Source organism: Poecilia latipinna, unplaced genomic scaffold, assembly GCF_001443285.1.
Source record: "Poecilia latipinna isolate Pla-1442-1.1 unplaced genomic scaffold, P_latipinna-1.0 Scaffold7, whole genome shotgun sequence".
In the NCBI taxonomy this organism is placed as follows: Eukaryota; Metazoa; Chordata; class Actinopteri; order Cyprinodontiformes; family Poeciliidae; genus Poecilia; species Poecilia latipinna.
The window spans coordinates 1-25,423 of record NW_015112623.1 but is presented as its reverse complement, the minus strand read 5'-3'; the positions used below and the strand labels follow the sequence as shown (position 1 = coordinate 25,423).

Genomic DNA, 25,423 nt, shown 5'->3' with positions numbered 1-25,423 from the left:
CAACCTAGGTGAGTAAATAGGTGTAATGAATACAATGGGTGTTTTGTTAAAGGCTCTGCTTCTGGCACGTTTATCATGTCCTGCACGCCTCGTTTCCAGGAATTAGTTTCCAAATTAAAGGGCCATATGTACTACACACATAATTTAAAAACTGTTATTGCAAGCTTACTGACTTTATCCGTTAGGACACATGTATCAAACGCAAGGCGCAGGGGCCACATCTGGTCCGCAGTATCTTTTTTCATGTGCCTATCTAAACTCCAGACATCAAATCTATCAGCCCCACCAGTTTGTCATGATTCCACAATTGTGGAAATTCACGGAAAATCAACAATCCCCTGCATTTTTTCATGCTAATACTCAACTCTGACTTTATTGCAAATTTTCTGCAAAAAATGAAAACACCCCATTTAAGTGACCGCTAACTCCCGCCTGTGGTCGGTGTTATTTCTTACTTTTGTTTCACTGCTTCCTCTGCAGTGAAGCAAAAGCAATTCGGCAATTCACAAAGCCTCATTTAAGCCTGTCGCAATTAATCAATTAATCACATGCTAAGTTAGAATGAGCTCAATAATTTCCATATTTTTAAAAAGCAGTTTTGTTAACAGAGACTTCATAATCCATCTGATTGTTTGTGTGTGGTTTCTGTTTCCATTTTATTTATCGTTTTTGCTTGTTGTGCTTTATTTTGGATATTTAAAATATCTATGTTCTGTACAAAATTTAAGTTTATTGGTCTTTGAGAGGTTAAACGTACATCATCGGACCTTTTTATGAAGATATTCGAAAATGCTCTCAAAACAACAATATTATCGCTTATCGCAATAATTATTTGGAAAATTTATCATACAGCAAAATTGATGGTGACAAGCCTAGTCAAATTTAACCTCATAAATAAGGGCAAACTGCATATTTCCTTGCAAATATTTCTAAATTAGCTGCACAAAATCAGAGATTTTGATTGTGAAGAAATCACTAAAACAATCCTGGAGGGACAATGTGAAATCATTTTCAATATTTAGTTTTAAGAAATGGCTCTCTATTAAAAACTTAACAGCTCTTTAATTAGTTTTATCAACCCATCCTGGCACAACCAGCCCTTTAAGAACATTTATGATCCTGATGAGGCTCAAAATGAAAATAAGTTTGACAGCCAACCAAAGCAGTGCATCTAAGCAGTTGCATTATACCACTTGTTGATGTTGTCATGGCGACTCCATTTCATTCTGAAAGCGAACAAATGTCGATACTTCTGAAGAGCCAGGAGTGAGCGACATACGGCTCAGTGAAAGGATGCAGACGGGTGAGTTTTGGTCCCGTTTCTGCTTCAGGTTTACACCCGACTTCACCTCGTCCCGAGTGATCCGGGAGCTGAAACTGGTGACGCAGGGCGGCTCGGAGTTCGTATTCGTCCTGAACGCCTCGCTGCCCTACCACATGCTGGCCGCCTGCGCCGAAACCCTGCCCCGACCCAGCTGGGAGCTGGAGCTCTACATCATAGTGTCCGTCGTCATGAGGTGGGAGCGACTCCGTCAGATGAGTTTTACTTTGGGCCTTCGCAGACGGCTCATGCATCTCTTTTCTTTGCAGCTCCATGTTTCTGTTGGTGATAGTCACCGCCTACCTGGAGGCGCAGAGCATCTGGGAGCCTTTCAAGAGGCGCGTCTCGGTGGAGTCCAACTCCAGCATGGAGACGGGGCGGCCGTTTAACCTCAGGGAAATTGTCCAAATTCACAGAGATTTAAAGTAAGTGACGGGAGAAAAAAAAAAAGAAAAAAAAAACGTCTTTGATTCACTATTTTATTTTCTATCAATAAATAAAAGAATCTCACAAATCCAAATTGTGCTCTTGCAATAGCCAATCTCAGCTGCAGGATTTCATGCATCCAAGCAAGAGTTGTGCCTTTGAAGACAATATCTCCAGTCACGACTGGCTGATTTAGATGCATATTTCTGTGGGTCAGGCGGTGCAGTTTGGCTCCCAAAGAGAAACGGGTGTGTCCCCATGTCTACAAAGAACACTGATTATAGGCTCATTACTGTCCACACCCTCTCAGATGTGGACAATGATGTCCTACAACACTCAGATATCCTGGCCTGTTACTGCAACAGGCATTAAATTCGCTTCTTTTCACTTTGAGTCCACAAAATGTACAATATGTTAAATGCAGTAAAAAAAAAATCTGATCTGTACAACAGTGTGTTATGGCCAGTGTAGATGGAGGAGAAAAAAAGGGAGTGAATTTCTGCCAAAAAACTCAGAAATTTCCTAGAAACAACCAATGAAATTTCTGAGTTTGAAAATTGACAATTAAATTGAAAAAACTCTGAATTTTGAGATTAGTCTCAGAACGTGTATAGAATGTTTAGGACATTTCTGAGTTTCACAAGTCGGAAATTTGAGATAATTTCTCAAACTTTGTTTTGTCCAGCAAATGTTTTACTTTTGAAACCGAGAAGTTTCATTCTTTATTCGAAAAAATTTCTGACATCTCAAAATTTCTGTTTTGTGATGGAAAGTGGCAATTTTTTTTTATTCATTCATCTATTTATTTTTTTATTTTATATCTACAATGACCCTAATATTCTGTAATTTAGACTTTAAACAATGTCATAAGTTCAATCACAGTTTGTGTTTTAAGGCCTCTTGAGCGTAGGGAAAACCTCCTGTGGACTCTGGGTTGTGGTTTAGTGTCGCTGCCTAACCACTGTGACCATAACTGGTTCTGGTGTCTATCGGCAGCCATTGAGCTGATTTGTATATATTATCACAAAGTAAAGCTTTGCTCGGTCAAATTAAGCTTCTTATCTGTATTAATTTGCATTCTGGTCGGTGTCATGCAGAAGCTTGTTTCAACTTCGGACTGTTTTCATGTTCAGTTTTTAAACAACTAAAATGTAACCTAATAATTTGTAAGCAATTCTTACTTTAAAACTTTTACATAGCTTTGCAGAAGTATTCGCATCTCTTAAAACTAAGGGATGTTATTTTTCAGTAGCCAATTAATAACTGGACTTTGACAGAATTGGAACCAGGTGAAGCTTAAACTTGAGGACTTTTGGGTAAAACAGATTTACAGACAAAGAAGGAGTTTTTTATCTGAAATGCTTTGTTTTGACTTGATTACCTCTTTCAGAGTGTTGTTTTAGAGTCTTTACTGCTTTACTAAGTTATTGATGATTATGATTAATCGTGATTAATCATGATTAATTGTGATTAATCATGATTAATCGTTATTAATCATGATTAATCGTGATTAATCATGATTAATCATTTCAGCTCCACAACTAATCTGGTTTCTCTGTTCCCGTCTGGTTTAGTGACTACAGCGACTCGTCCCAGAACTCCAGGGGGTTTTATCCATCCAGCAACGGTTCAGCCAGGGTCGGAGGTCGACAGAGCAGCGGCCGGAACTTACTGGAGCCCGACAGCCAAGACAAGAGGCCCAGGATGCCCTTCAGCCGCCCGTCTGTGCCGGCGGCTCCATCTCAGCTGCCCAAAGCGAGCTCAGCCTCCGGCCAGGACGGCCCGCCGGCCCCCTGCCAGCTGGTCAACCGGAAGGCTCGCAACGTCAAACAGCTGGACCTCCAGGGTCAAAGTTCACCTGGGGCGTCGTTGCAGGAGGACCCGGAATACTCCAGCCTCATAGGAGCCATGGACAACGACCTCGATCGTCCAGAGTCGCTGGCCGCCGAGGCCCTACAGGACCAGAGCTCTCGATCCGTTCAAAGCAAAGGTACCGTCTTCTAGATGTGGTTCGATGTCAGCCGGCGCGGCTCCGCTGGTGTTTAACCATGGTTGTTTTGTCTCCAATGTTAGAATCCAAAGGGAAGCAGCGTTCAAAAACAAAAGCGCCGAGAAAGAAGGAAGAAAAGGAGAAAAAGCCCAGATTAAAGACTCAGGGAGACGAGCTGAAAGACAACCTGGCAGACAACGACGACAGCTCCTCCACCACCACAGAGACCTCAAACCCAGACGTGGAGACAAACCTCAAAGAGGTTCGTCGGAAAAACACAAACTCTTACCAAGGCCTTTTATTTTTTGTCTAGTTTCTTCTGTAAATCTCTTAGTAGACAGAAAACTTACAGGTAACTTTTCAACAATATTTATGAGCTTGTTTTAAGTAAATAATCCTTTAATATTGATTTTAAGAGGAACTAGTTTCACTGGCAGATTATTTCAAATATAACAAGACATTTACATGTTTTCCAGTGAAATAATATGCCAGTGAAATTAGCACTACTTACTGTTGGTACACTGGAAAAAAGACAAAAATAAAATATTTGAACTAGAAATTAGTGGATAATATTTTGGAGTGCTACGATACAGTATCAATCTCAGTGTGAATATTTTCATAAATCTACTTAAATGCATAATTTCTGACAGGAACCAGTGAAAAAGAAAGGGAGGACGACAACTCCTGGGAAGACAAAAGAGGAAACTTCAAATTTCTCAAGCAAACCCAAAGAAAGAAAACAAGAAGCTGCAAAGAAAGAGACCCAAACAGAGAAGTCCAGGTTTGATTTGTTTGTTTTTTTGTTTTTTTTACTAAATTGAGTTCGCATTCGTTGGTTTATGTTTGACAAATTTTTATCGCTGCAGTTCTCTGGAGCTGCCATACGTAACGCCACTGGAAAACAAGCAGCGCAGGAGCTTTGCGTCCAAAGCTCTTCACCCCCTCATCTCAAAGACGAGACCGGCACAGAAACAAAGAAGTGCGTTCCGAGTGTTCGCGTTCTGCTCCCGCTTTCTGTTGGGATCATTTAGGTGACCCGTTTTTGTTTCTTCAACAGTAGACGGGAAGCCAGATGACGGGCGGCCCCTGCTTTTAGCCAAGCTGTCGTCGAGCTCCTCCGTCCCGGAGCTGGGCCACAGCAGCAGCTCAGAGGGAGAGAAGGACTATGCTCCTCCAGAGTGGGACATCCCTCTTCCTATCAACAGCATGCGTGAGTGCACACTGGAATCTGTCCTGATCGTTCCTGGAGTCGGTTCAAGCTCCAAATCACTCACCACTTTTCTTTTTTCCCCTTGTTCAGCAGCAGACAGCCTCCAGCAGATCTCCTTGCAGACATTAAACGCAGATCCTTTCCTGAAGCGGTCGGCCACCGCAGGGACCTGCTCCCCTCCGCCCACCTCGCCCAGCTTACTGTCCCGAGGCACCTACAGCAGTGTGCTGAACAGCACCAGGTCTGTGGCCGGCTGCGTTTTCACTACCTTTCTCCATATTCCGCTAATGTGGGGGAAAAAAACAAACACGATTTTGCAATTACGGTGTTTCCAATAAATAAGAAATGCAATTAAAATCGCACGTAAATACGGTTGTTCACGAGAAAGTCATTACAAACCATGGAGGCAACGGATGTAAACATTTACATGAGACATATTGATAATTCATCCCTGATGGCGGGGCTCATCATCCATCAGAGGAGACGTTAGTGTCTGATTCAGGCATTGAAGCGTCAAACCTCATACTTGGTGGCGGCTACATGAGGCATTTTCAGGAAATTATAGTGGATGATATTATAGAAGAGCTACGGATTTAACACATTCAAAAGGCACAACTTTTTCTGAGAAAGCTGCATATTACATGAAAAAAAAAATAACATCATCCTCCTCCCTGTTGTCTTGTCGTTTCTGCCAGTAGTAACATCCAGTTGTAGATCATGTGACTCTTAATTTGAAAAAGGTGTTTCCATTGCAGTTTTGCAAAATACGTATTTTGAAAAAAAAAAAAATCTTTACGCAGAATGTTAAAAAAACTTACGTTTTCTTTTTTGGTGCCATGTTTCCATTAGTCATGTTTGTTTCCACAATTTCAATTTGCTCAATTTTATGGTTAATGGAAACACAGCTACTAACATAATTTAAACTTCACACAGAAACTTCATTTAATTATACTTTTGAATTAGCTAATCATTATAGATGCGTTCATAGAAGAAACATTGGAGAAAATAGTAAAAACTAACATTTCCCACAATATCAAAGGTTTCAGTTTTCATTTACCGTCAATAACTGAAACTAATCAAGATCACAACAAATCAGAACTCTTATTAGAAATTTTACGATAAATGAAAGCTCCTCGAGTGGCCCAGTCAAAGGCCAGACCTAACTCAACAGTCAAGAATTGGTGGCAAGACGTAAAACTTTATGTTCAGGGATGTTCTCCATAAAATCTGACTGAGTTTAAACGGTTTTGTAAAGAAGAAAAAAAAGTCACTGTAGATATAAAAATAAAGTTTGTGTCAAAATGGCTCAAAAAAAACTTTTTAAGTGACTCAAACAAACAGAGCTACGCTGAGAAAAGAGTCAGAAACTAAGCCCAGCTTTACAAAGCACAAAAAGCAGCGTTCTGCAGAAACGCGTTCTGAGTGTTCGCTGGTTCCCAGCGAGCTGAACCAGAAAAAGGCCCCAGAAAATAATCCCACACCGAAGCGCCACTAACCACTTCCTGTATTAGCAGACTTGTATTTCTGTGTTGCCACATCCTGATGCTCCTTTTATATCAGTTTAGCTTCTGAAGAAGCCATTTCATCCACTCTGCCCTGTGCGGTTTCCACGTTCATTATCTCCTCCTCGGCTTCAGCCCCTTTTACTTGTTGCTTTCTCTTCAATAACTGGTAGTGAGAGGGAGAGCTGAGCGTATTGACTTGGTTCACAGACCGCTAACGGTGGCTGATAACTTTGGTCGTTTCCCAGAGTTTTCTCTCTGTGCCTGGCTGTTTTTGTGTCTTCCACATACTGCCTTTTTATTCGACGCCATCTGCAAACACGGTGGTTGCTTAGAAAACGTTTGATTCGTTCAGACAATCACATTTTCTGCACAATTAAATGTGAATAAACTGGGATGAAACATGTCGATGTGCATGAACAAATGAACCGCTTCATAACACTTTAATGGGCAGACACACATTTTTATATTTGGAAATTATTTAATTACCATTTTCTGATGTATCCAGGCGTTTGGGGTATAAAAAATTACGCTTTTGCATATTTGTTTTAAATAAAATTTAAAATATTGTAAGCAATGAATCTACCTTGTTTTTATGTGTTTTGCATTTCAAAATGTAAAAACAAATACCACAAATCGGTATCAATTCAATTTAGCAGCAATTAACCAACTTGAGACATTTGTTAAAAGAAATTCAATTGAACCCTGTCATTGTTATTCGGCATGCATGTAGTGACAGTGGATTGGTAAAATTGTCCTTTAACAGGAAGAAACCTCCAGCAGAACCAGAACCTGACTCTGTACAAGGATCAATCTTCCTCTAGCCTTAGAAAATCTGCACTGAAATACCCTGAATTCATAAATAATACACAATAAATTAAAATAGTCTACATTTGAGGGTAAAACAAAGCTTAAGCACTGTTTTAATAGCGATTATCTATAAATTTAATGACTGAAAATAAAAGAAAATTTGAGTGTAACTATTCCTCTTTTGTACCCTAACTGGACAACGTATCCCCCAGGTTACGGACATTTCACGTCTCGATATGTAAGCTGTTTAAATGTAATTAATATTTTTTTGAAAATATATATACTGCTCAAAAAAATAAAGGGAACATTTCACTTTAATTTTGTGTGTGGCTCCAAATCCAGGCCTCCATTGGTTAATAAATTTGATTTCCATTGATGATTTTTGTGTGATTTTGTTGTCAGCACATTCAACTTTGTACTGAACAAAGTATTCAATGAGAATATTTCATTCATTCAGATCAAGGATGTGTTATTTGAGTGTTCCCTTTATTTTTTTGAGCAGTGTATATTAAATCACTCTTAAAGAATATTTTACAAAAGCAAGTCCTCTCACATCAGTATGTATATGAAAAATAACAACTCATACCTGACAATGTATGTCTTTGTCCATGCGGTCCGCCATTTTGAACTTTATATACCTGCGTTAGTTTGTTTTTAAACTAGCGGTGCAAAGTGCAAGTGGTTGACGGCCCTCTTGTCTACGGCGTGTGAATTTTCTGTATCGCATAGGATGCAAAACCCATTAACGCTGTTGTAGTTTTCCTCAATAATGTAGCTATTAATTGTTTTCCACGAGTCGGGACGATTTCTCCGTAACGTTGTACAAACTGCTTTATGAATAAGCTGGATTAGTTTGAAAATGCTTCTAAAGATTTGCCTTTGTTTTGTTTTCCCAGCGAGCTGAACCAGAAAAAGGCCCCAGGAAATAAGCCGTCTGCAGGCGCACCACTCCCAGGCAAGAACGGCAACCCCACTTTCGCCGCTGTAGCCGCAGGTTACGACAAAAGCCCAGGTGAGTTTGCAGCGAGCGTGGTACCGCAGCCCCAACAGCAGCTGCGTTTCCCTTACAAACTCGCGCAGAACTTTTTCCGTATCCTGCAGATGTCGAGGAAAAAACACAATTTTGCAATAGCGGTGTTTCCATTAAATAAGAAGTTAAATTAAAATCACACATGGATAAGTGTGTTCACGCGGTATTTGGAAGCGGCTATGGATATATGCAGAGTTTTCGGGAAATTGCAGTCTGAGTTTTTACAGAAGAGCAACAGATTCAACCATTTTTTAATGACAACTTTTCATTAATCGTGTGCTGCGGTATACAAACCAGTGTGATGCTGAAAGTTTATTTTTTTTGTGAAAAACATTTTTTCTTAATTTGATTGTTTCCATTAAATGAATCTATTTTCGTAATTCCAATTTGCGCAGTACAAAGGTCAAAGAAAACGCAACCATATAATTGTGAAAATTGTAATTCTGAAAATACATTTACTCCCATTTTGAAAAACTCACGTTTTTTTGATACGTTTTTGCACTAGGATGTCGTGTTCTTTTTCGAAATTTGTGTTTTTCGCAAAATACACAAATTTTGCAAGTGTTTTTGTGGCAAACCACTTGAAACGTCTTTTTCATCTTCTCTACTCCTTGCAGAAAAGACGATAAAGATGACAGGGAGCTGTCAGACGATGGTGGCGTGATTTTTAATGTCAATCTTATTCACGCAGGACTTTATTCGCGTTTTTTATGGAAACACCGCATTTACGAAATCGTGTTTGGTGAAATATTGACAAAGTTATGTGCACATTTGTAACGGAAACGCAGCCAGTGATGGGGTTGCCTCAGCAGTAAGGTTGGATGCTCTCTGCAGGCGGCTCCGGCCCGGGAAAAGGAGACAACCAAGCCAAGACTCTGGCCAACATGATGTCAGTGGAAAGCGACAGTTCAGACAGGTACAGGAAAAAAAAAAAAAAAAACATACATTCAGTCTGAAGCATCTACGCGCCATTCCTAATTTTCTTCTTCCCCTTTTTTTTTTTTTTTTCCCCTTTCCTCCTGAAGTTCTGGATTATGGAGTCCGATCGACACGGTCGGCAGTCCAAACTACAAATCTGACAACTCTTTCTCTGCTTTCGGACCCAACAGCTCCTTCAACCTGACACAAGGTACGTAACCTGATCCTGCCTGATCCCAACATGCTCGCCTGATCCCGAGCATGTTGCGTAACATGGTTAGACAGCCAAAGTCACGCCATGCGTTCTCGTGCGTCTGCTTTAGTTTTCAGTGGGATGAATCTCCCAAAGCCTTCGGAGCCTCAGCCGAGCTGGCCCGAGTTCACCCCGGCCATCTGGGACATGCCCAGCAGCGACCCCCTGCACTCCTGGCCCAGCAGCTCCGGCTCGCCCACCGCCCCGACGGCCGTAAGCTCCCCGCCCCACAGCGCTTTCGGTCACCGCCGTGGCTCGCTCTGTTCAGTGATTCCATTGTTTTTTTGTTTTTTTTTGCCACAGTCGTTCCTGGGAAACACTTGCAGCCCGTGGTCTGCCACCACGCCCTTCAGCAACTCCATCTGGTCAACGGGCGCAGATTCCACACTGCACCCGTACTCACCGTCAACTGGCTCGGCTGCTCTGACCACTCTGGTGAGCTGCGCCGCCCCGTCACCGTCACAGTCGCCGACGACTCCCTCGGAGATGAGCAGGACCTTCAACCCCTGGAGTGGATGGCTTCCAACCCTGACCAGGCGCAGCTCCGAGCCCTGGCCCAGCTCCTCTGATACCGGCAACTAAGCAGCACCTGGCGAAAGTTACCTGTACGCTAAACGAGTCTTTTACTATCAGAGAAGCCCCGCCCCCTCCTCCAGACATCAACGTTACGGGGAGCTATGGATTAGCGCCACGTTTATTTCTCTGCAGCTTTTTTATTCCTGAGGGCAGTGATGCTAACTTTTTATTTGGGTTTGTTTTAACAGGATACCCCTGAAATAAGCGCACTGTAAAACCACAATGCACTTTTGTTCTGGTTTCTAGTGCAAATATATTAGTATACTTGATATAAGGAAAAAAAAAACTTAAGTAACTTTTCAGCAAGATAAAGGAGCTTGTTTTGAGCCAATAATTCCTTAATACTGAAGAAAAAGTACTAGTTCTTTTTCCTTTATCTTGCTGAGAAGTTGCTTGTAAGTTAGCTTTTTTCTTATTTCAGGTGTACCGAGATATTTGCACTAAAAACTAGATCAAAATTACTTGGTGGTAATTTGTGTTTTTGCAGTGCGCAGATGGCATAGAAAGGCTATTAATGCTGCATTCCTTCTCAGAAACATGGCAGAGCCGCTAAAGGTTTAGTATTAAATAACTTATTTGAAGCCACATTTCACATTTATTGGTTTCTTAATATTAAAAAATGTGTTTGTTTTTTAAACAAACAAATTTCTTTGTTTAAAAAACAAATTTGTTTTTTAAAACAGAGGCCAAAATTTACAGTCATTCACATCGGGATCATTACACTTTGCTTTTTATTCGGCAGAAGGGATCTTTATTTAAAAATAAATAAATAAAATTGGATTTGTATTGGATATTTAGCTTTTTTTTTGGTATACTCATCCCATAAAAGTTTTAGGAACATTTATGTTGTCCATTTTTAAAGTGGAATTATTTGGTCTAACGATCAAGTAAAACTAAATTCCTCAGTTTGGGGTTTGAACTGTACTCTTGTCGCCTTTGTTTGTCTGCTAATTTAATTAAAGGATTTCAGCAGAAAATCTGGGTTTTCCTCTTCATTTACTCTTGAATTTTTTTTTGTAGTGTCTCAAGACATTTGTTGTGAATATGCACGAAATAAACTAAATTGAATTGTTTGTACAAGTTCTGACAGGAAATATATGTGGTAACGAAGAATTTGCTTATAATGTGATAATCTGCTTCAAGCATCACAAGTATAGTTTCTGAAACGGTTTTTAAATGTTTTGCCGATTACAAATCTGACAAATTATCACCACAAGTGATCACATAACAGATATACTGAATGAATTAAAACTTTTTTTTAAAAAAAAGCTGACATTGGATCAAATTTGCTTCACTTTCATCAGAGTGTAGTGATTACAGGAACACAAAGAAAAGCCTTTAAGAATGTCTTTGAGAATCTTGACTGCAGAGAAAGTCCAAGCAAGATGGAACCAGAACCTGGTTTTAATAACTTAAGTGAAAGAAAAAGGAATCGTGATTTTTAAATGTTTTTCATGAAAAACATTTTTTGTCTGGCAGTTTTGCTTTCCAGGAAATGCGTAGAATATGCTCAGCTAAGACTTGAATCTTTACTTATCTTACCTGTCCATTTTTTTTTACCCAGTATGAATAACACCATTGAGAACTTTTTTTTTTTTTTTTGTAAACTGATGTTTTGATTAGTTTCGCTAGTAAATTATTAATGTTTTGAAATAGTTCTGCCTCAAAGTGTGGTTGATCTGGTTAGCGATGTTGGACTGTTATTTTGAATAGAACTAGAGGAAAGCTAACTTCTCAGCAGACCCCACACATCCTGGTCACAAGCTGTTTAAACCTTTTACCTTCAGCTAAAAGGGGTTATTGCAAAAACCAGCCAGTTTCTTACCCCAATCTGTCTTTTATGAACATAATGAACACCTTACAGTCAGAGCAGTCGGCAACTGTGAATATAATGTTCTTTAGCTGTCTCTTTAAATTTCCCTAAAGTTTACATATTTCAGCATGACGGGAGTATGTGAAACCAAAGTCAAATTCCTTGTTTATGAACAGAAACAAAGGATTTATCCTCTCAAACACAAACGGAGCAAAAGTTAAATTTCATTTTCCATCATTACTTTTATTAGCATTTTAATGCATTTAATTTATTATAATCAATTCTTCAATATGTTTTTGTAGAATAAGGTGGTAAGAAATTATGATGTATTGAATTCCTGAAGGCATGTCCCATTTCTCTCCGGGATATTTTAATAAGCACTTTAAGCTCTGCCCCACGAAGGGCAGAGTAACCGGTCAGTCTTCCTCTGATTATGAGTTAACATCTTTAGCTTTTCTGTCTGGATGCTTATTTTTGCTTATGAAATACTGTCTGGAATCTGGACCAGGTGCTACAAGGGTGCAGCTGTTTGTTCTTTTTAGAGCGTGTGCTGTTCCTCTTCCTCAAAAAGATAAAAAACATGTCAGCATGATGCAACAATTCATGCTTCCGTTGCAGCGCTACTGGTTGTCTGCTGCCCTCTGCTAGACTATAAGGAAAAACTACACCTCTTGGATTCTTTCACTTGTTTTGTTAAAGAAGCTGATGAACTTGGGTATATTTTAAAATCTAAAACTGATTTTTTTTTTCTTTTACATGTGATTTAAATCCCTATGTTATAGTTAAAATACAGTTTTTTAAAAATTCAAGTGTTCAACACCAAAACCTTTAAAATGAAATGGCCTTAACAAATGATTCCAAGAATAACACACAACAGATTAACACCTAAAAAATATATATTTTTTAGGGTGATATTTTCACTGAAATGTATCTTGTTTAACTAGAAAGAGGAAACACAAAGTTTTGTCTTTCATGAGTCATAACCCATGTTTGTTTTAGATTTTCAGTGTATTTTCCTATATGAAATTGGTCCATGCAAATTTTCCAGCAATTATTTACAAATCTACAAATATTACAGAAAACTAGCATTCACTGTGGTAATTACTTGACCTTCATGTGCAGGACATTGATTGTTGCGTTGATCCTTGAATGTCTCTACCAATCCAAAGTCGAATGTGACACCATCTGATTGATGGTTAAAGTTTGGTCCAAACTCTGACCCAGATAATAATGGCATACAGGGGGGGAAAAACAGCAACAAAAAATGTTTATCCTTGTAAAGTTTGTCCCTCATTTGAAGGTATTGTCAGAAGAAAAATGAACCTTACAGCTGAACGGGTTACTTCCTCCACGGTTGTTTGAGAGACTCCATTAGGAGCCGACCAAGCTTCTTCACATCGCATTTAGACATTACCCTCACGGCGTGGCTCTTCTTCAGAGACTTTGTGCGATCCAGCACCAACATGCCGCGGCTCATGGAGCCCTGCAGCTCCACGCGCACCGGGCACTCGATGCTCTCCAGCACCGTGCTGCCGTCCACGCAGGCCGCCATCGCGTAGGAGTCATAAGAGACGAAGCCAGGCCCGAAGTACACGTCTCTCTTGTTCTTCATGGCTTCTTTGGAGTAGGCCCAACACTTCGATGTCACCGCCTTCATGAAGCGGGCCGCCGGGAAGTCCTGGTTGACCAGCTCTTCAAAGAACTCCTGCGAAACGATGAGTTGTGGGATGGGTCATACAACTGCGCTTGAGGGCCATTGTCGATGGAAAATCTACATTTCTGCCAGAAAAAAAACTAAGGAATTTTTAGATTAAAGTCAGAAATGTTCTAAAAAGACAAGGACATTTCTGAATTCCACATGTTGAAAATTTGAGAGGAAAACTCAAAATTTTGATATCACAGAAATATTACTCTGTGATTAATTTCAACATTTCTGAGTTTCAAAAGTAAATACTTTTCTTTATTTTTGAGAAATTTTCTGAGTTTCTAAAGTCAACCGTTTTAGACTTAGACTTAAACTGTTCTGAGATTAATCTATAAAGAAAGGCGTTTTTTTTTGGGCGGAAACCTATTCCTTTTTAAATCTACCTGTCCATAATATGCCATAGTAACATCATCATCCAGTGTAGTTTTCATTTACGAGACCTCGCAAAAGTCTTCATGCCCCTTGAACTTTTCTTATTTTTGTCATGGAAACACTTATGGACTGTAAAATTGTTTTACAAGGCACTCTTTGATCAGCCTACCCAAGTCAGGGCATTTCTGCAGCAGTATTCCCATGTAGCGAGGTAAGTAGGGCAGATGAACTCTTCTAGAACAACGTAAGCCGATTCTGGATCCATTGCAAAGTTGAACTCCGCACAGATGGTCACGTTCCCCTTTCCTGCAGTAACAGAAACGAGTGTTTCGAGGCCAGTCATCTTGCACATGGCAGCATTTGAACTGCTTCCTTACCTTCCATGTTGCCTCCCATGATGAAGAGCTCTCCGAGCTTTTGGGGAAAACGTGGATCCAGTCTGACGGCCAGCGCCAGGTTAGTGAGCGGGCCCAGGGCCACCAAGGAGACCTGTGGTGGTAGGAGATATTGGAACGCCAGAGAGTCGCCCACACACATAAAAATACTGGGACTTCTTACCTGATTCTCATATTTAGATGCCAGTCTAATCATGGCATTGACAGCGTGCTCCTGTTGAATTTTCTCCTTCCACTGAGGATCTTTGTCCTCTAGCACATCCCCAAGTCCGTCACCTCCAAAGTGGTCACTGAATGGGCTCCAACTGACTCCAACAAGAGGACCAGCACTGCCTTGAAACACTGGAATCTGCAGGAGCGCGGACAGGAAATGTAAAGCCATGAATAAGGACTGTAAACCTTTATTCTAAAACATTGGAGTGTAATTCTTCTTCAGGTTCTGCTCCAGCAGACGCACCCCCTGGCGATCGCAGACAGAGAGAACCCGCAAAATGTTCTGACACACGTTCTCCACCGCGGCGTTCCCAAACACGCAGGTGACGGCCAGGACCTCCAGGTTGGGCGCCGCCAAGGCCATCATTATGGCCTGAGCGTCGTCAATGCCGCAGTCTGTGTCGATGATCACCAACTTGTTTGCCATGGTTCACCTTGTTGTGATCCTGGACACACCAAGCATACCAAGAACTAAATCAGTGGGGGGGTTTTTTAAATAGTGGCCTTTATTTGAAAGTAGTTTGACAGGAAAGAGGGTAATGAGAGAGGGGGAAGACATGCAGCAAATGTCACCAGGCCGGGAATCAAACCTGTGACCACTACCACGAGAACTAAGGCCTCTATACATGGGTTGTGCTTTGCCGCTGCTCAGCACCCCCCAAATCAGTGTTATTTTTCAAAGTTTATCTTAAAGGTATAAAAATAAAGCAAACGTTAATGGAAAGGAAAGAATTCTAAGTTTTATGTAATTATTGTCAAATTAGATCTCTTAAGAGCCTGTCTAAACAATTATATAAACATCAACAGTTGCCCAGGGCGTCAAGATGCTAGGGGTATCATAAAATAATTTATGGACATAATTATGTTGTCAAATGTGTTCTACAGACAAACGGACCGTACTTTAAAAAGCAATGTGTCATGGGATGTACTATGCCAAGCTCATTTATGGCGCATTCATACTAGCCATGTTTAATCCGCTTTAATAAAACTTTAGTTCGTTTGCTAACAAAGTCCCGTTTGTTTGGGGAGGCGTGAATGCGTAATGAATTTCTGACGAGGACTCTGGTCGCCTAAAAATATAAATGTCAGTTCGGTTGAAGTGAACTCTGGTGCGTTTTGAATGCATATGTGGACAGGAGAGCGCTCCACAGACAGGATGCGGACTGTAGCGCAAGGCATTCTGGGTAAATACAATCAAAACAAACATGAGTCTAGCCGCGCTATAGGTCTTTTACCAAAGACAAAAAAGAAATCAACTAGCTGATAAAATTTGAGGCTACTCCGTTTTTGTTTACATTTACATTGTCTTCTTCTGAGGCTTTTGTGTCATTTCCTTCAGTAGTTATTGGTGCAGCGCCACCGCCTGGAAGGAGGTGAACAGGTTTTTCAAAGGATTTGCTCCGTCTGACGCAGTGCACTGTGAAAGCAAACCGCACCAGCTGAAAACATAAATGCTGCGATTTTGGTCCCCAGTTGAACCAAGTCTACCGAGTTATCAGGTGTGAAAACATATTTTGAAGACATGTTCTGTTACAACCAGCTGTAGAGAACTCTCTTGGTGTCACTTAGTACAAATGTCGATTAGCTGTTGCTGAAGGATGAAGCTATGGACTAGCATGAGAATAGCCAAGACTAAAGTTGACTTCCATAGCTAAGCCCACATCTATGTATACGCACGGTCAGTGTCAGGAAATGCTTCAGGTTACATCAAGCTCCGGGTGATAGGTTTTCTTTATTTTTAGTCCACTCCTGTGTCTTGCTAAAGAAGTTTGGACTCAACAGTTTAAGAGCTTAAAACTTCCCTAGATCTTTGAGGCCTTTGTGGTTCATTCCTTAAAGGTCATTGAAGAGTGCGCTGTTCTGTTCTCTGGTAAACAATAAACCACAAGTGAAGTCCTTTTGGTTACAAAGCTAATGTTTGATCCCCAGGATTTCTGCACAGGCTCACTAAGATGTTACATCTACCAATTTACAATTTCCTAATAAAATCCTTTACAGATGAAAGAAACCATGATACACATTGTCGCATTTTAGGAATTACGTTTCCTTGCATCTTTTAATCTCTAGATGTGAACAAGCTGACTGACATACACTTTGGATGCACATTTTTAAGAATTTTGTTCAAAATAAATTGGAATCTTTGCATTGTTTTTCCTTTCAACAATACACATTTCAGTTTATGGTTGTATGTTAGCAAAAGTGGGTAAGAAGTCAAGCTGTATAATTCTAAACAGTACCCAATCTCTGATAGCTCTCACAAACTATAATTTGCTGTGCCGTAGCTTGAAAATGTTAATAAACTTACTCTTTTGCCAATTTAAAGTTGTATGAGGAAGTATAATATGTTCTACTCCATACTTTACTGTTTAAAAAGTATTGCCAATAAACACCTGACTTACCTCAGTGTATGGTTTAAACACCCACTTGAGTTCTTTCTTGTGATTGGTTTAAAAATGTGGAACCGTTGCAATACGAACTGACGGCGGGGGGTGAGATTCGAAGACAGTGATGTACAAATACTACTTATTTTAAATACAGCGTTATAAAAGTTATATTTTTCAAACTAAAAATCCTGAAATGTTAACTACATGTGCATGTATTATTTTTATTCCATTTATTATTGTCTTTATTTTGAAATATTTGTTTGGCTCTTCCCGAAATTTTGTGTCCGGAATGGTACAGTCCTGTGAGCCTGCTTGGGAGGAAGATACGGGTCAGCAGGGCGAAGTAACGGGATTTTCAGCTTTAATTGTTTACTGCAACGGAGTTATTGCTCGGTAAATGTCGATGTGAAATGGCGAACAGTTAGCTGACCTCCGGGGTCCTAAGAAACAGCCGAGAGAACAAAAAAACAAACAAACAAACAAAAAAACAAAAAAAAACAACCACGCCGACTAGAGGGTATTGTTTATGCCAGCTAACTCCAGAGTCGGAGGGATGTAGCTGCGCTCGTTCAGCTGCGGCTTCACAGGTGACATGATGTTTAGTTAATGTTTAATAGCCGCAGAGCTAGCACCAGGCGGGCTAGCCGGGCTCTTTCTCTAGTTTCCTAATACGCGACGACTCGTCTTGGGTTAAAGGTAATGTATTGTTAAATTATTTTCACTATATTGCTTTGCTGTGCGTTAAACAACTGAGTCGGATCTCTGTTTTTCATGTGTTGAAAGTAACCTCCGCGTGAGGAGTCTGTGACATCACCTCCATCTTTCCTCCAGCTCTGCTCTTTTATCCCCAGAGAAGACGCCCTCATTCTCGGCCACCTCCGTCCTCCATCACTGCACGCAGCGCCCCGATGCCTAACACATCAGAAGGTCAAGGAGCGAATCTCCCCCGGCCCGCGGAGCAGTCGGGGCTGCAGAGGCCCGCGGATGGAGAGGAGGAGGAGGACCATGGGCTGATCAGCTCTCTCGCCCGGGACGCCGCGAGGCTGAGGCGGGCTTCGAGTGCTGAGCTTCACCTGCAGTGGACCTGCCCGGTCACGCACTCCCGGGAAAAGTTCTACACGGTCTGCTCCGACTACGCTTTGCTCAACCAGGCGGCCTCCGTGTACTGCTGTCCGCCGAAGGTGGCCAGGAACAAGCAGGAGGACGGGGCCCCGCTCGGGAAGCCCAAAGCCTCCTCGGACTTCAGCGGCGGCCACACTGGGGGGGGTCCTGTGGGGTCGGACGGGGACTGCGACGTGGATGAGGTGTCCTCCGGCCACGCTAAGCCTCTTCTGGCTTGGGAGATTGACACAGCGGACTTTAATACTGTATTCACTAGAAAAATAAGAACCAGTAAGCTTACCATAAACATCTACTTTAATTGGCTGCATGGTCGTTAACTTCCATATCAGCTATATACTTATTGGACAGTGTTGATCCAATAATTGTCTGCCCTATTTTTTCCAGGTAATGGGAAGAAATGCAGCTCTAAGAAGATGAGGGCTGCAGACAGACCCAGCAGGAATCTGCAGGATGTCCCTGTTCATGCATCACTGGAGGAGATCAAACAGAGGAAAGTGCTGGACCTCAGAAGATGGTAACATTGATCTCTGTTCTTTTGTCTTCTTCGCAAAAAACTTGCAGTTCCCTTTACATTCTTTAAAATGTATCATATTGTGCCAATTTATAGGAGAAATATTACGTAAAATCAACATTTTTGAGCTCCACATCATTATAATGTTATTCCCTCATCCAAAACATAGATGGAGTGTTTTTTTGATTCTTGCACAGCATGAATGACAACATTCATGCTGTGAAAAACACCTAGGTGGGCCTAGCTCCGCCTTTGAGACGCAGCTCCTCGTCCGAGCTGCAGTTTCCTCACTCAGATCCTTCAGACTAGCCAGCAGAGACATGTTGTGATGGCTTCCTGAAGGCGGAGTTTCAGAAAGAGCAGGAGTTTTTAAAGCGGTAAAGGCCTAATTTCAAGGCATTAACGTTTCTTTTAAATCATATTTGATATATACAGCATTTTATAACAACTGCAGATAACCCAGTTACTTAATTGTGCTATGAAATGGCACCATGTGCCTGGAAAACACACAAAACTTTCTTTAAAGCCTCAAAAAACCTTGTTATATTTTGGTGGAATTTAATGCAAGATGAGGCGGAAATCTGATGCATGGTTCTCAAAAATTGTTTGCAAATACAACATCTGAAAAAATATTATATGTATTCAGCTACTCTGAGACATCACAAGAAAAGTCTTTTTTGGGATGTCTCCACCAGCCTAGAGACTGAAATCTTTTGGCTGTTTTGCTGATCATGATGCTGCCGCCACCATGTATCACAATGTGATGGTATTTTCTTAGTGACATGCACCGTTGATAGTGTTTTACATGTGTTTCAGAAATTATATTTGGTACAAAAAAAAGCTGCATTTATAAGTTAAACTATACAAATGTAGACTTGTGTATCAATAAGGTCATTGGATTTTATTTAGAGGTGTCAGCTGAAAGGTTGAAAATGCACTCCACTTATAATTCCATCCACTTTGTAATTGTAGGCTAATATGAGAATAATATTGTGAAATTTGTGATTGTAATGTGACAAAATGCGGAAAAATGCAAGAAGTTTGAATACTTCTGCTAGGCACTGTTAGGCTAGATAAGAGGCTGGGGTTATTACTTGACAATACTGTAAATGGATCCATTTCAGACAGTCTGATGGTTTACTATAAATTTTAATTTATTTATCAACCAGTGTTTTTTTTTTTCTGCCTCCTTGTTTATCGACTGAGGGTTCAGTCGACAGTGAATGCCTTAGAGGTCAATTCCAAACATCGATGTGATGCAGAATGACCTTAGAGTCTCTTTAAGTCCCAACATATAAGCATATAAAACTATAAAGCAACATTGGTTTTGCAGCTACTATCCTGCCGACCTTTAATTGTAACGGGTTTGGACAGACAGGAAGCCGATTTCATTTTGCAGGAGACAAAAAAAAAAAAAAGCTTCATTTGCATAATTTCCTAGAAACCTTAAGGCACGTTTACAAGAATTATTAGTGCTGATAGGGGTCAGAGGTGTGAGCCACAGGTCAGAATTTGAGCTGTTCCACCTGCTTTGTGTGAGACGACGTTAACCCTTTACATCTCTGTTCCTGCAGGTACTGCATCAGCCGGCCGCAGTACAAGACGTCTTGTGGCATTTCCTCTCTGGTGTCCTGTTGGAACTTCCTGTACAGCACTCTGGGTGCAGGAAGGTGAGCGGCTTGAGTCGCTCCGGTCTTATTTAGTGTGAGACTCCTGAACCCATACACTCAATATCTAATCCAGTTAGCTTTGCGTTAAGAAGACCCAAATTATGTACGTATGCATTTTTAGAACCTGGACCTGCCGATTCCAATTTTTCTTGTAGTGATTGCGCTAAATTTACCGAAAAAGTTGCGAAGCTGGCAAACAGTGGGGTGACTGCTAACCCAAGACCAAGTCTGTTTGCAGAGACACTGTCACGTCTAGACTCAGGAAGCCTTGAATCTATGCAAGATGGACATGAAGACTCTGCACCATCAAGGTGTTAGTCCTGAGTCCAAACAATAAGAAAACAACATCGACATGTTGTTGTTTAATGCTCCTCCATGAGCCTACATCTTTATCCTTATGTAACTTATATGGAGGACATGAAAGCAGGAGCAAGAAGAATTCCTGCTTTCATGTCCAAAGTACTTTGGACTACTTACAACCTACTTGTACCCAAATCCAGCCAAGTCACCGTGACGTACAGAGATCTCCTGTTGGCAGTGATGGTTGACTCTAAACGATAAATTATGGGTGCCTTCTTTTTGATTCATGACTTTTCCGTTGAGTTTACTGTAGGAACTATTCAACAGTATCAATCAAAAGTAAAGTGATTTCTGTTGTATATGAAAAAAAAACCAATAAGGGATTCCATTCAAATAGTCACTTTTTAGGACATTTCACTCATTTTTTGTTGGTCCTGGTCAGTACGTAGATGTTGGGTGAATGCCAAGTTTACTTGATCTTGAGAAAGCTGCCCCTCACAATCTGTCTGGTTATGTAAAGAACATGGAGTTGTACTCACTGAATATGAAAGTTTCATGTGTAAAACAATCTTCTCCATTTAACTTCATGTCTGTTATTTGCTTGGCTAGCCTTTCACCCATCTCCCAGGAGGAGGCGCTGCACATTCTGGGCTTTCAGCCTCCTTTCGAAGACATCAAGTTTGGCCCCTTCACTGGCAACGCCACGTTGATGCGGTACACAAATGGTTTCCCTCCTAGTTTTTAGCAAAAGAAAAGCACTTATTACACCTTCTTAAACGGTCCGATCCCTTTTCCCCCAACCCGTCCTTACAGGTGGTTCAGGCAGCTCAACGACAATTTCCGAGTGCGAGGTTGTTCCTACATTTTGTACAAACCTCACGGTAAACACAAGACGGCAGGAGAAACGGGTGAGTCTCCCGTCGGCGGATCCCTGCTGGAGGAGTGATGTTGGAGGAGTAACGGTTGCTCTCTGCTCCATAGCTGAAGGCGCGCTGATGAAGCTGACCCAAGGCTTGAAGGATGAGTCCATGGCCTACATTTACCACTGTCAGAACCACTACTTCTGCCCAGTGGGCTTCGAGGCTACGCCACTGAAAGCTGCAAAGGCCTACAGGTTGGTCATGTGACTCTTCATCTCGTAGGAGAATGCCATCACTTACAGCTTCTCTGAGTCCAAGATCCAGCCAGAGACCTTCGGTCAGCATCGTCATAAGAGACTGACTGCTTGTCTCCTGTGTGAAGGGGTCCTCTGCCCACAAATGAAATGGAACACTGGATCTTAATCGGCGAGCCCAGTAGGAAACATGCAGCCATCCACTGTAAAAAGTATGTTTCTCTTCAGTTCAGTAGGGAAATGTAATTGTCTCTCCTGCTGAGCTGCTGATCAGGACCTTCTCTGTGCAGATGGATGGACATCGTGACTGACCTCAACACACAGAATCCAGACTACCTGGACATCCGCCACACAGAGAGGGGACTGCAGCGCCGCAAGACCAAAAAGGTTCCTGTTCTAAAGCTTGGTACATTTTCATCATCAGGGTTCCTACAGTGGCTGGACAAGTCGGGATATTTAGTAATTATTCGTAATATCAGATCTGTGTTAGTATTGAAAGTATTTTTCTCTCTTTCGTTTTTCCTTCATGTCTTCTTTCCTGCCTGTTCTACTTCCTTCATATCCAACTTGCTTCATTCTTCCTTCCTACCTAATTTCCTTCCCCCCATTCCTTCCTTACTTCCTTTTTCAGGCTTTTCCTTTTCCCTTCATTTGCTGCTATACTTCCTTCCTTCCTTCCTTCCTTCCTTCCTTTCTTCTTTCCTTTTTTCCTTCCCTCCTTCCTTTGTCTTTATTTCTATCCTTCTTTTCTTTCCTTTCTTCTATCCTACTTTCCTTTCTTGCTTCCTTTCTCATGTCACACTTACTTCCTTATTTCCTGGTTTACTTTCTTCTTTTTGACAATTTTTTTCTGTTACCACTGTTTTTTTTTGTTGAGCTCCCAGTCTTTGAGCATAGAAGGCTTCCTTTTCACTCATTATAATCTTTGGTTCTTCCTATACTAAAATGAATTTGCCTATTTTAAATCAAACTTTTAAAATGGCCAATAATTTAAAAAAAAAAGCTACGATGTAGGAGCCCTGCTGTGTTCCACACTGAAGTGGTGCCTCTCTGAACAACGTGTGTGACAGGTGGGCGGTAACCTGCACTGCATCATGGCCTTCCAGAGGGTGAACTGGCAGAAGCTCGGCCCCTGGGCTCTAAACCTGGAGAATCTGCGCCACGACTTCCAGCAGCCGGCCTCGGACCGGGCCCAGGGCAGCGTGGCCGACGACTCGGAGGAGAGGACGCCGTCCAAGCGTCTGGCCCAGCTGGGACGCTCGCAGAGCATGGGGAGTCAAAAGGACACCTGCAGCTGGAAACGGCTGTCCAACACCTCAGAGTACAGACAGAGGAGCTCCCCCGAGAGCGACCTGGAGGAGGACATCACAGACTGAGACGCTTCCTGTGGACATGCAGGGGCGGGACGTCATGACAACCGGCGATAAAACACAGAGCAGATGATTCTAAAGGATAGGCCCCTAAAAAACCTGGCAAAGTGTTGGTTCAACTCATTGTTTTAACAGTTTTTATTTGTAGTTTTTTAGGAAATATTTAAATAGCGTTTAAAGGTCTTTGTCCTTTGACCTCATCACAGCTAGAAACCTTTTTCCTCTTTTGTGTCCCCACAAATGCGAACAATCCCCCTGAGCTGTGACTTTATATTTCTGATTTCAGGAGTGACGCAAATGCTGCAGCAGCTTCAAAATATAGGTTTCCACTATTTCATCTTAGCACTGCCAAAGGATTTCCTTGTTTTCCACAAGAACTCTAGCAAAAAGAGGTGAACCAAGACTTCTCTAGCTCTGCAATCAGACTAATTCCAGTCCGAATAGAAGCCTAACCGTTCGGAAAATCGCATCCAAACTTTTTTTGTTCAGCTTTAGAACTTGCACTGATATCAACACTCTCTGGCGTGAAAGTTATCACTGAATGAAGAAGACTCAGTCTTAACTGTTTTTAATATTAGTTTCTGGTCTATGGACGGAGAATAGAGATACAAACATGGTCAGCTTTTGCAACAGTCATGAAAAATAATGGCAAATTATGAGGAGGAAAGAATTCACTGCAGCAGCGTATCAGTGCTGTTGTAGATGGAGACAGAAAAAAGAACATTTCTGCCCAAAACTCAGGAATTTTTAGATTGATGTCAGAAATGTTCTAGAAAGACGAGGAAATTTCTGAATTCCAAATGTCGAAAATTTGAGAAAATCCCAAGTTTTGAGATTAATCTCAGTACATTTATAGAAAAAACAAGGACATTTCTGAGTTTGAAAAGCCAAACATTTTCTCCTTTTTGAAACTCAAAATTTCCTAGTTTTTTCTAGAAAATTTCAGAAATCTCAAAATTTCAGAATTTTAAACTTTTGAATTATTATTATTATTTTTTTTTAATTTCTGAGATTAATCTGAAAATGTCTTTGGGCAGATATTTTCTATTTTTTTTCTATCTACAAAGGCCTTAATGCGTTGTACTGATGTGTAGGAAGCGCATGTATTTAGATGAATGTTTGGTAAAGTTTCATTAGCAAACACCGAGTTGCATCAACACTTTTGAAGGTTTAAAAACTTACTTTAAACATGAAAACTCTAGTTTTTTTTTTTAGTTCAATCACCCCTGAATGTAGGCAAAATGCCACATATGCTGCTCTTAACCATCATCTCTTTATCGTGGACACATTGGTGCGAACACAGTTCCAGTTCTTTCTCTTCACCTTAGTCTGGCCGCAGTGGTACTGTGGGCTTCATGTCCAGCTAATTCTGCCTAGAAAACGCACAACAGCATTACCCACAATCCCGTTTGGTTCAGAAAACTCCAGTCCAGGGTTTATTGTACAGGTACAGTCAGTGGAAACGTCTCCCGCCTGGTTCCCAGTGGTTTAGTTCAGTGGAAATGACGTCCAAAGTGATGTGAAAACGGCCGATGTTCTCCTGTGATTTGTTGAAATCCTCAGTAACAGATGTGTGGATCGTCATGGGTTTTTTTTATTTATTATTATTATTGTTAAAGAGCTGTACATATGTGTCACATCTCTTTAAAAAAAGTGACCCTCATGTTTTCATTTCTGTAAACACGGTTTGGTTTGCAGCTTTGCGATACCATCGGTGTTTCCGCTAACACAGATGTGATTAAGCAAGCCTGTTCACGTGGGATTCTTGTAGTTATTTATTTTACAATAAAATCAGATATATTTTTTTTTAATAACACCATGAAGCTGTCCCATTTCTCTCTCTACAAGCGAATGCCGTGCAAAAGTATCCATACCTTGCTACAACAGCACACCTGTGTGTATTGTATTGTGATTTTCTGTTAGGCCAACGCAAAATAGTGCAGACTTGAAAGGTGGAAAGTAAACGGGAAGATGTCTCAACCAGCTTTGTGCGAAAAGAGACTCATACTCTTGTGGAAAACTGAGGTTCTGCCATCAAAATAAACAAAACACAAGAGCAAGCTTTGACCAAACATTTCTGAATTATTTATAATCCTGATGGGTTTAAATTTAAATAAAAGGTTTGTTTCTGCTAAAGGAGAATATTTATCTTTGGTGATGAACTCCAAGTCTTTCAAGTCGGAAGGCCTCCTTTCCATCACCCTAATCTGTTCCTCCCCTCACAGACTCTCGGAGCCTTATGTGTTTATTTTCTGCTTGGTGCAATACCTAAAAGACACAGTAGGTGGCATCATACGGCTAAATGGAGTCAGGTCAGCTCTCAGCAGGTGTGCTCATATTTTGACCGTCGTCGTCGTTTGTTGCTGTTATACAGTCATTTTAAAAAACAAAAGAAGCGTGTAGTCCTGGCACAGTGTG

General features: G+C 41.1%; 3 protein-coding genes across 12 annotated transcripts in view; 2 read left to right on the top strand and 1 right to left on the bottom strand.

The window, feature by feature from the left end:
* tmem131 (transmembrane protein 131) overlaps positions 1-10,310 on the top strand; it is a 49,688-nt gene extending 39,378 nt beyond the window's left edge. Inside the window, exons 29-41 of one of the 5 annotated variants that reach the window (XM_015019179.1) lie at positions 1,332-1,517; positions 1,591-1,746; positions 3,322-3,737; positions 3,821-3,999; positions 4,388-4,518; positions 4,604-4,716; positions 4,795-4,947; positions 5,038-5,188; positions 8,156-8,271; positions 9,124-9,205; positions 9,315-9,418; positions 9,531-9,673; positions 9,764-10,310. In XM_015019179.1, the coding sequence (XP_014874665.1) occupies positions 1,332-1,517; positions 1,591-1,746; positions 3,322-3,737; positions 3,821-3,999; positions 4,388-4,518; positions 4,604-4,716; positions 4,795-4,947; positions 5,038-5,188; positions 8,156-8,271; positions 9,124-9,205; positions 9,315-9,418; positions 9,531-9,673; positions 9,764-10,042 (2,209 nt within the window). In that variant the 3' untranslated portion in view covers positions 10,043-10,310. Of the gene's footprint in view, positions 1-1,331; positions 1,518-1,590; positions 1,747-3,321; positions 3,738-3,814; positions 4,000-4,387; positions 4,519-4,603; positions 4,717-4,794; positions 4,948-5,037; positions 5,189-6,387; positions 6,458-8,155; positions 8,272-9,123; positions 9,206-9,314; positions 9,419-9,530; positions 9,674-9,763 lie in introns of those variants that run through there. The other 4 variants (XM_015019031.1, XM_015019105.1, XM_015018955.1 and 1 more) reach the window with 4 other exon arrangements.
* A 1,692-nt stretch (positions 10,311-12,002) lies between these two features.
* Positions 12,003-17,818, bottom strand: LOC106937240 (inosine-uridine preferring nucleoside hydrolase). Of its 3 annotated transcripts, none has more exons than XM_015018835.1 (6): positions 17,733-17,818; positions 14,779-14,980; positions 14,485-14,670; positions 14,304-14,415; positions 14,096-14,232; positions 12,003-13,554 (listed from the first exon to the last, which is right to left on the bottom strand). In XM_015018835.1, exons 2-6 carry the CDS (start codon positions 14,959-14,961, stop codon positions 13,189-13,191), a joined length of 984 nt encoding a protein of 327 aa, XP_014874321.1. In that variant the 5' UTR covers positions 14,962-14,980; positions 17,733-17,818; the 3' UTR covers positions 12,003-13,188. The 3 variants fall into 3 exon arrangements, with proteins under 3 accessions (XP_014874321.1, XP_014874244.1, XP_014874169.1); XM_015018758.1 differs by lacking the exon at positions 17,733-17,818 and adding an exon at positions 16,934-16,977; XM_015018683.1 differs by lacking the exon at positions 17,733-17,818 and adding an exon at positions 16,840-16,927.
* On the top strand, positions 17,396-23,736 carry LOC106937013 (basic immunoglobulin-like variable motif-containing protein). 4 transcript variants are annotated; one of them, XM_015018490.1, is made up of 10 exons: positions 17,396-17,505; positions 17,770-18,310; positions 18,425-18,554; positions 20,126-20,221; positions 21,131-21,235; positions 21,335-21,429; positions 21,503-21,635; positions 21,764-21,847; positions 21,926-22,022; positions 22,706-23,736. In XM_015018490.1, the coding sequence occupies exons 2-10, from the start codon at positions 17,827-17,829 to the stop codon at positions 23,009-23,011; spliced, it is 1,530 nt and encodes a 509-aa protein (XP_014873976.1). In that variant the 5' UTR covers positions 17,396-17,505; positions 17,770-17,826; the 3' UTR covers positions 23,012-23,736. The 4 variants fall into 4 exon arrangements, with proteins under 4 accessions (XP_014873976.1, XP_014873908.1, XP_014873831.1 ...); XM_015018422.1 differs by having other exon boundaries at positions 17,396-17,614; positions 17,775-18,310; XM_015018345.1 differs by having other exon boundaries at positions 17,396-17,614.
* Positions 23,737-25,423: the final 1,687 nt, after the last annotated feature.

Bases quoted from the DNA above. Each gene is read 5' to 3' on its own strand.
- LOC106937240 (XM_015018835.1), bottom strand. From the start codon at position 14,961: ATGGCAAACAAGTTGGTGATCATCGACACAGACTGCGGCATTGACGAC. The intron at 14,416-14,484 runs GTAAGAAGTCCC...CTACCACCACAG, and splicing joins CATCTAAATATGAGAATCAG to GTCTCCTTGGTGGCCCTGGG. The intron at 13,555-14,095 runs GTAGGCTGATCA...ATCGTTTCGCAG, and splicing joins GCAGAAATGCCCTGACTTGG to GAGTTCTTTGAAGAGCTGGT.
- LOC106937013 (XM_015018490.1), top strand. From the start codon at position 17,827: ATGCCTAACACATCAGAAGGTCAAGGAGCGAATCTCCCCCGGCCCGCG. The intron at 21,430-21,502 runs GTGAGTCTCCCG...TCTGCTCCATAG, and splicing joins CAAGACGGCAGGAGAAACGG to CTGAAGGCGCGCTGATGAAG. The intron at 21,636-21,763 runs GTTGGTCATGTG...TCCTGTGTGAAG, and splicing joins AAAGCTGCAAAGGCCTACAG to GGGTCCTCTGCCCACAAATG.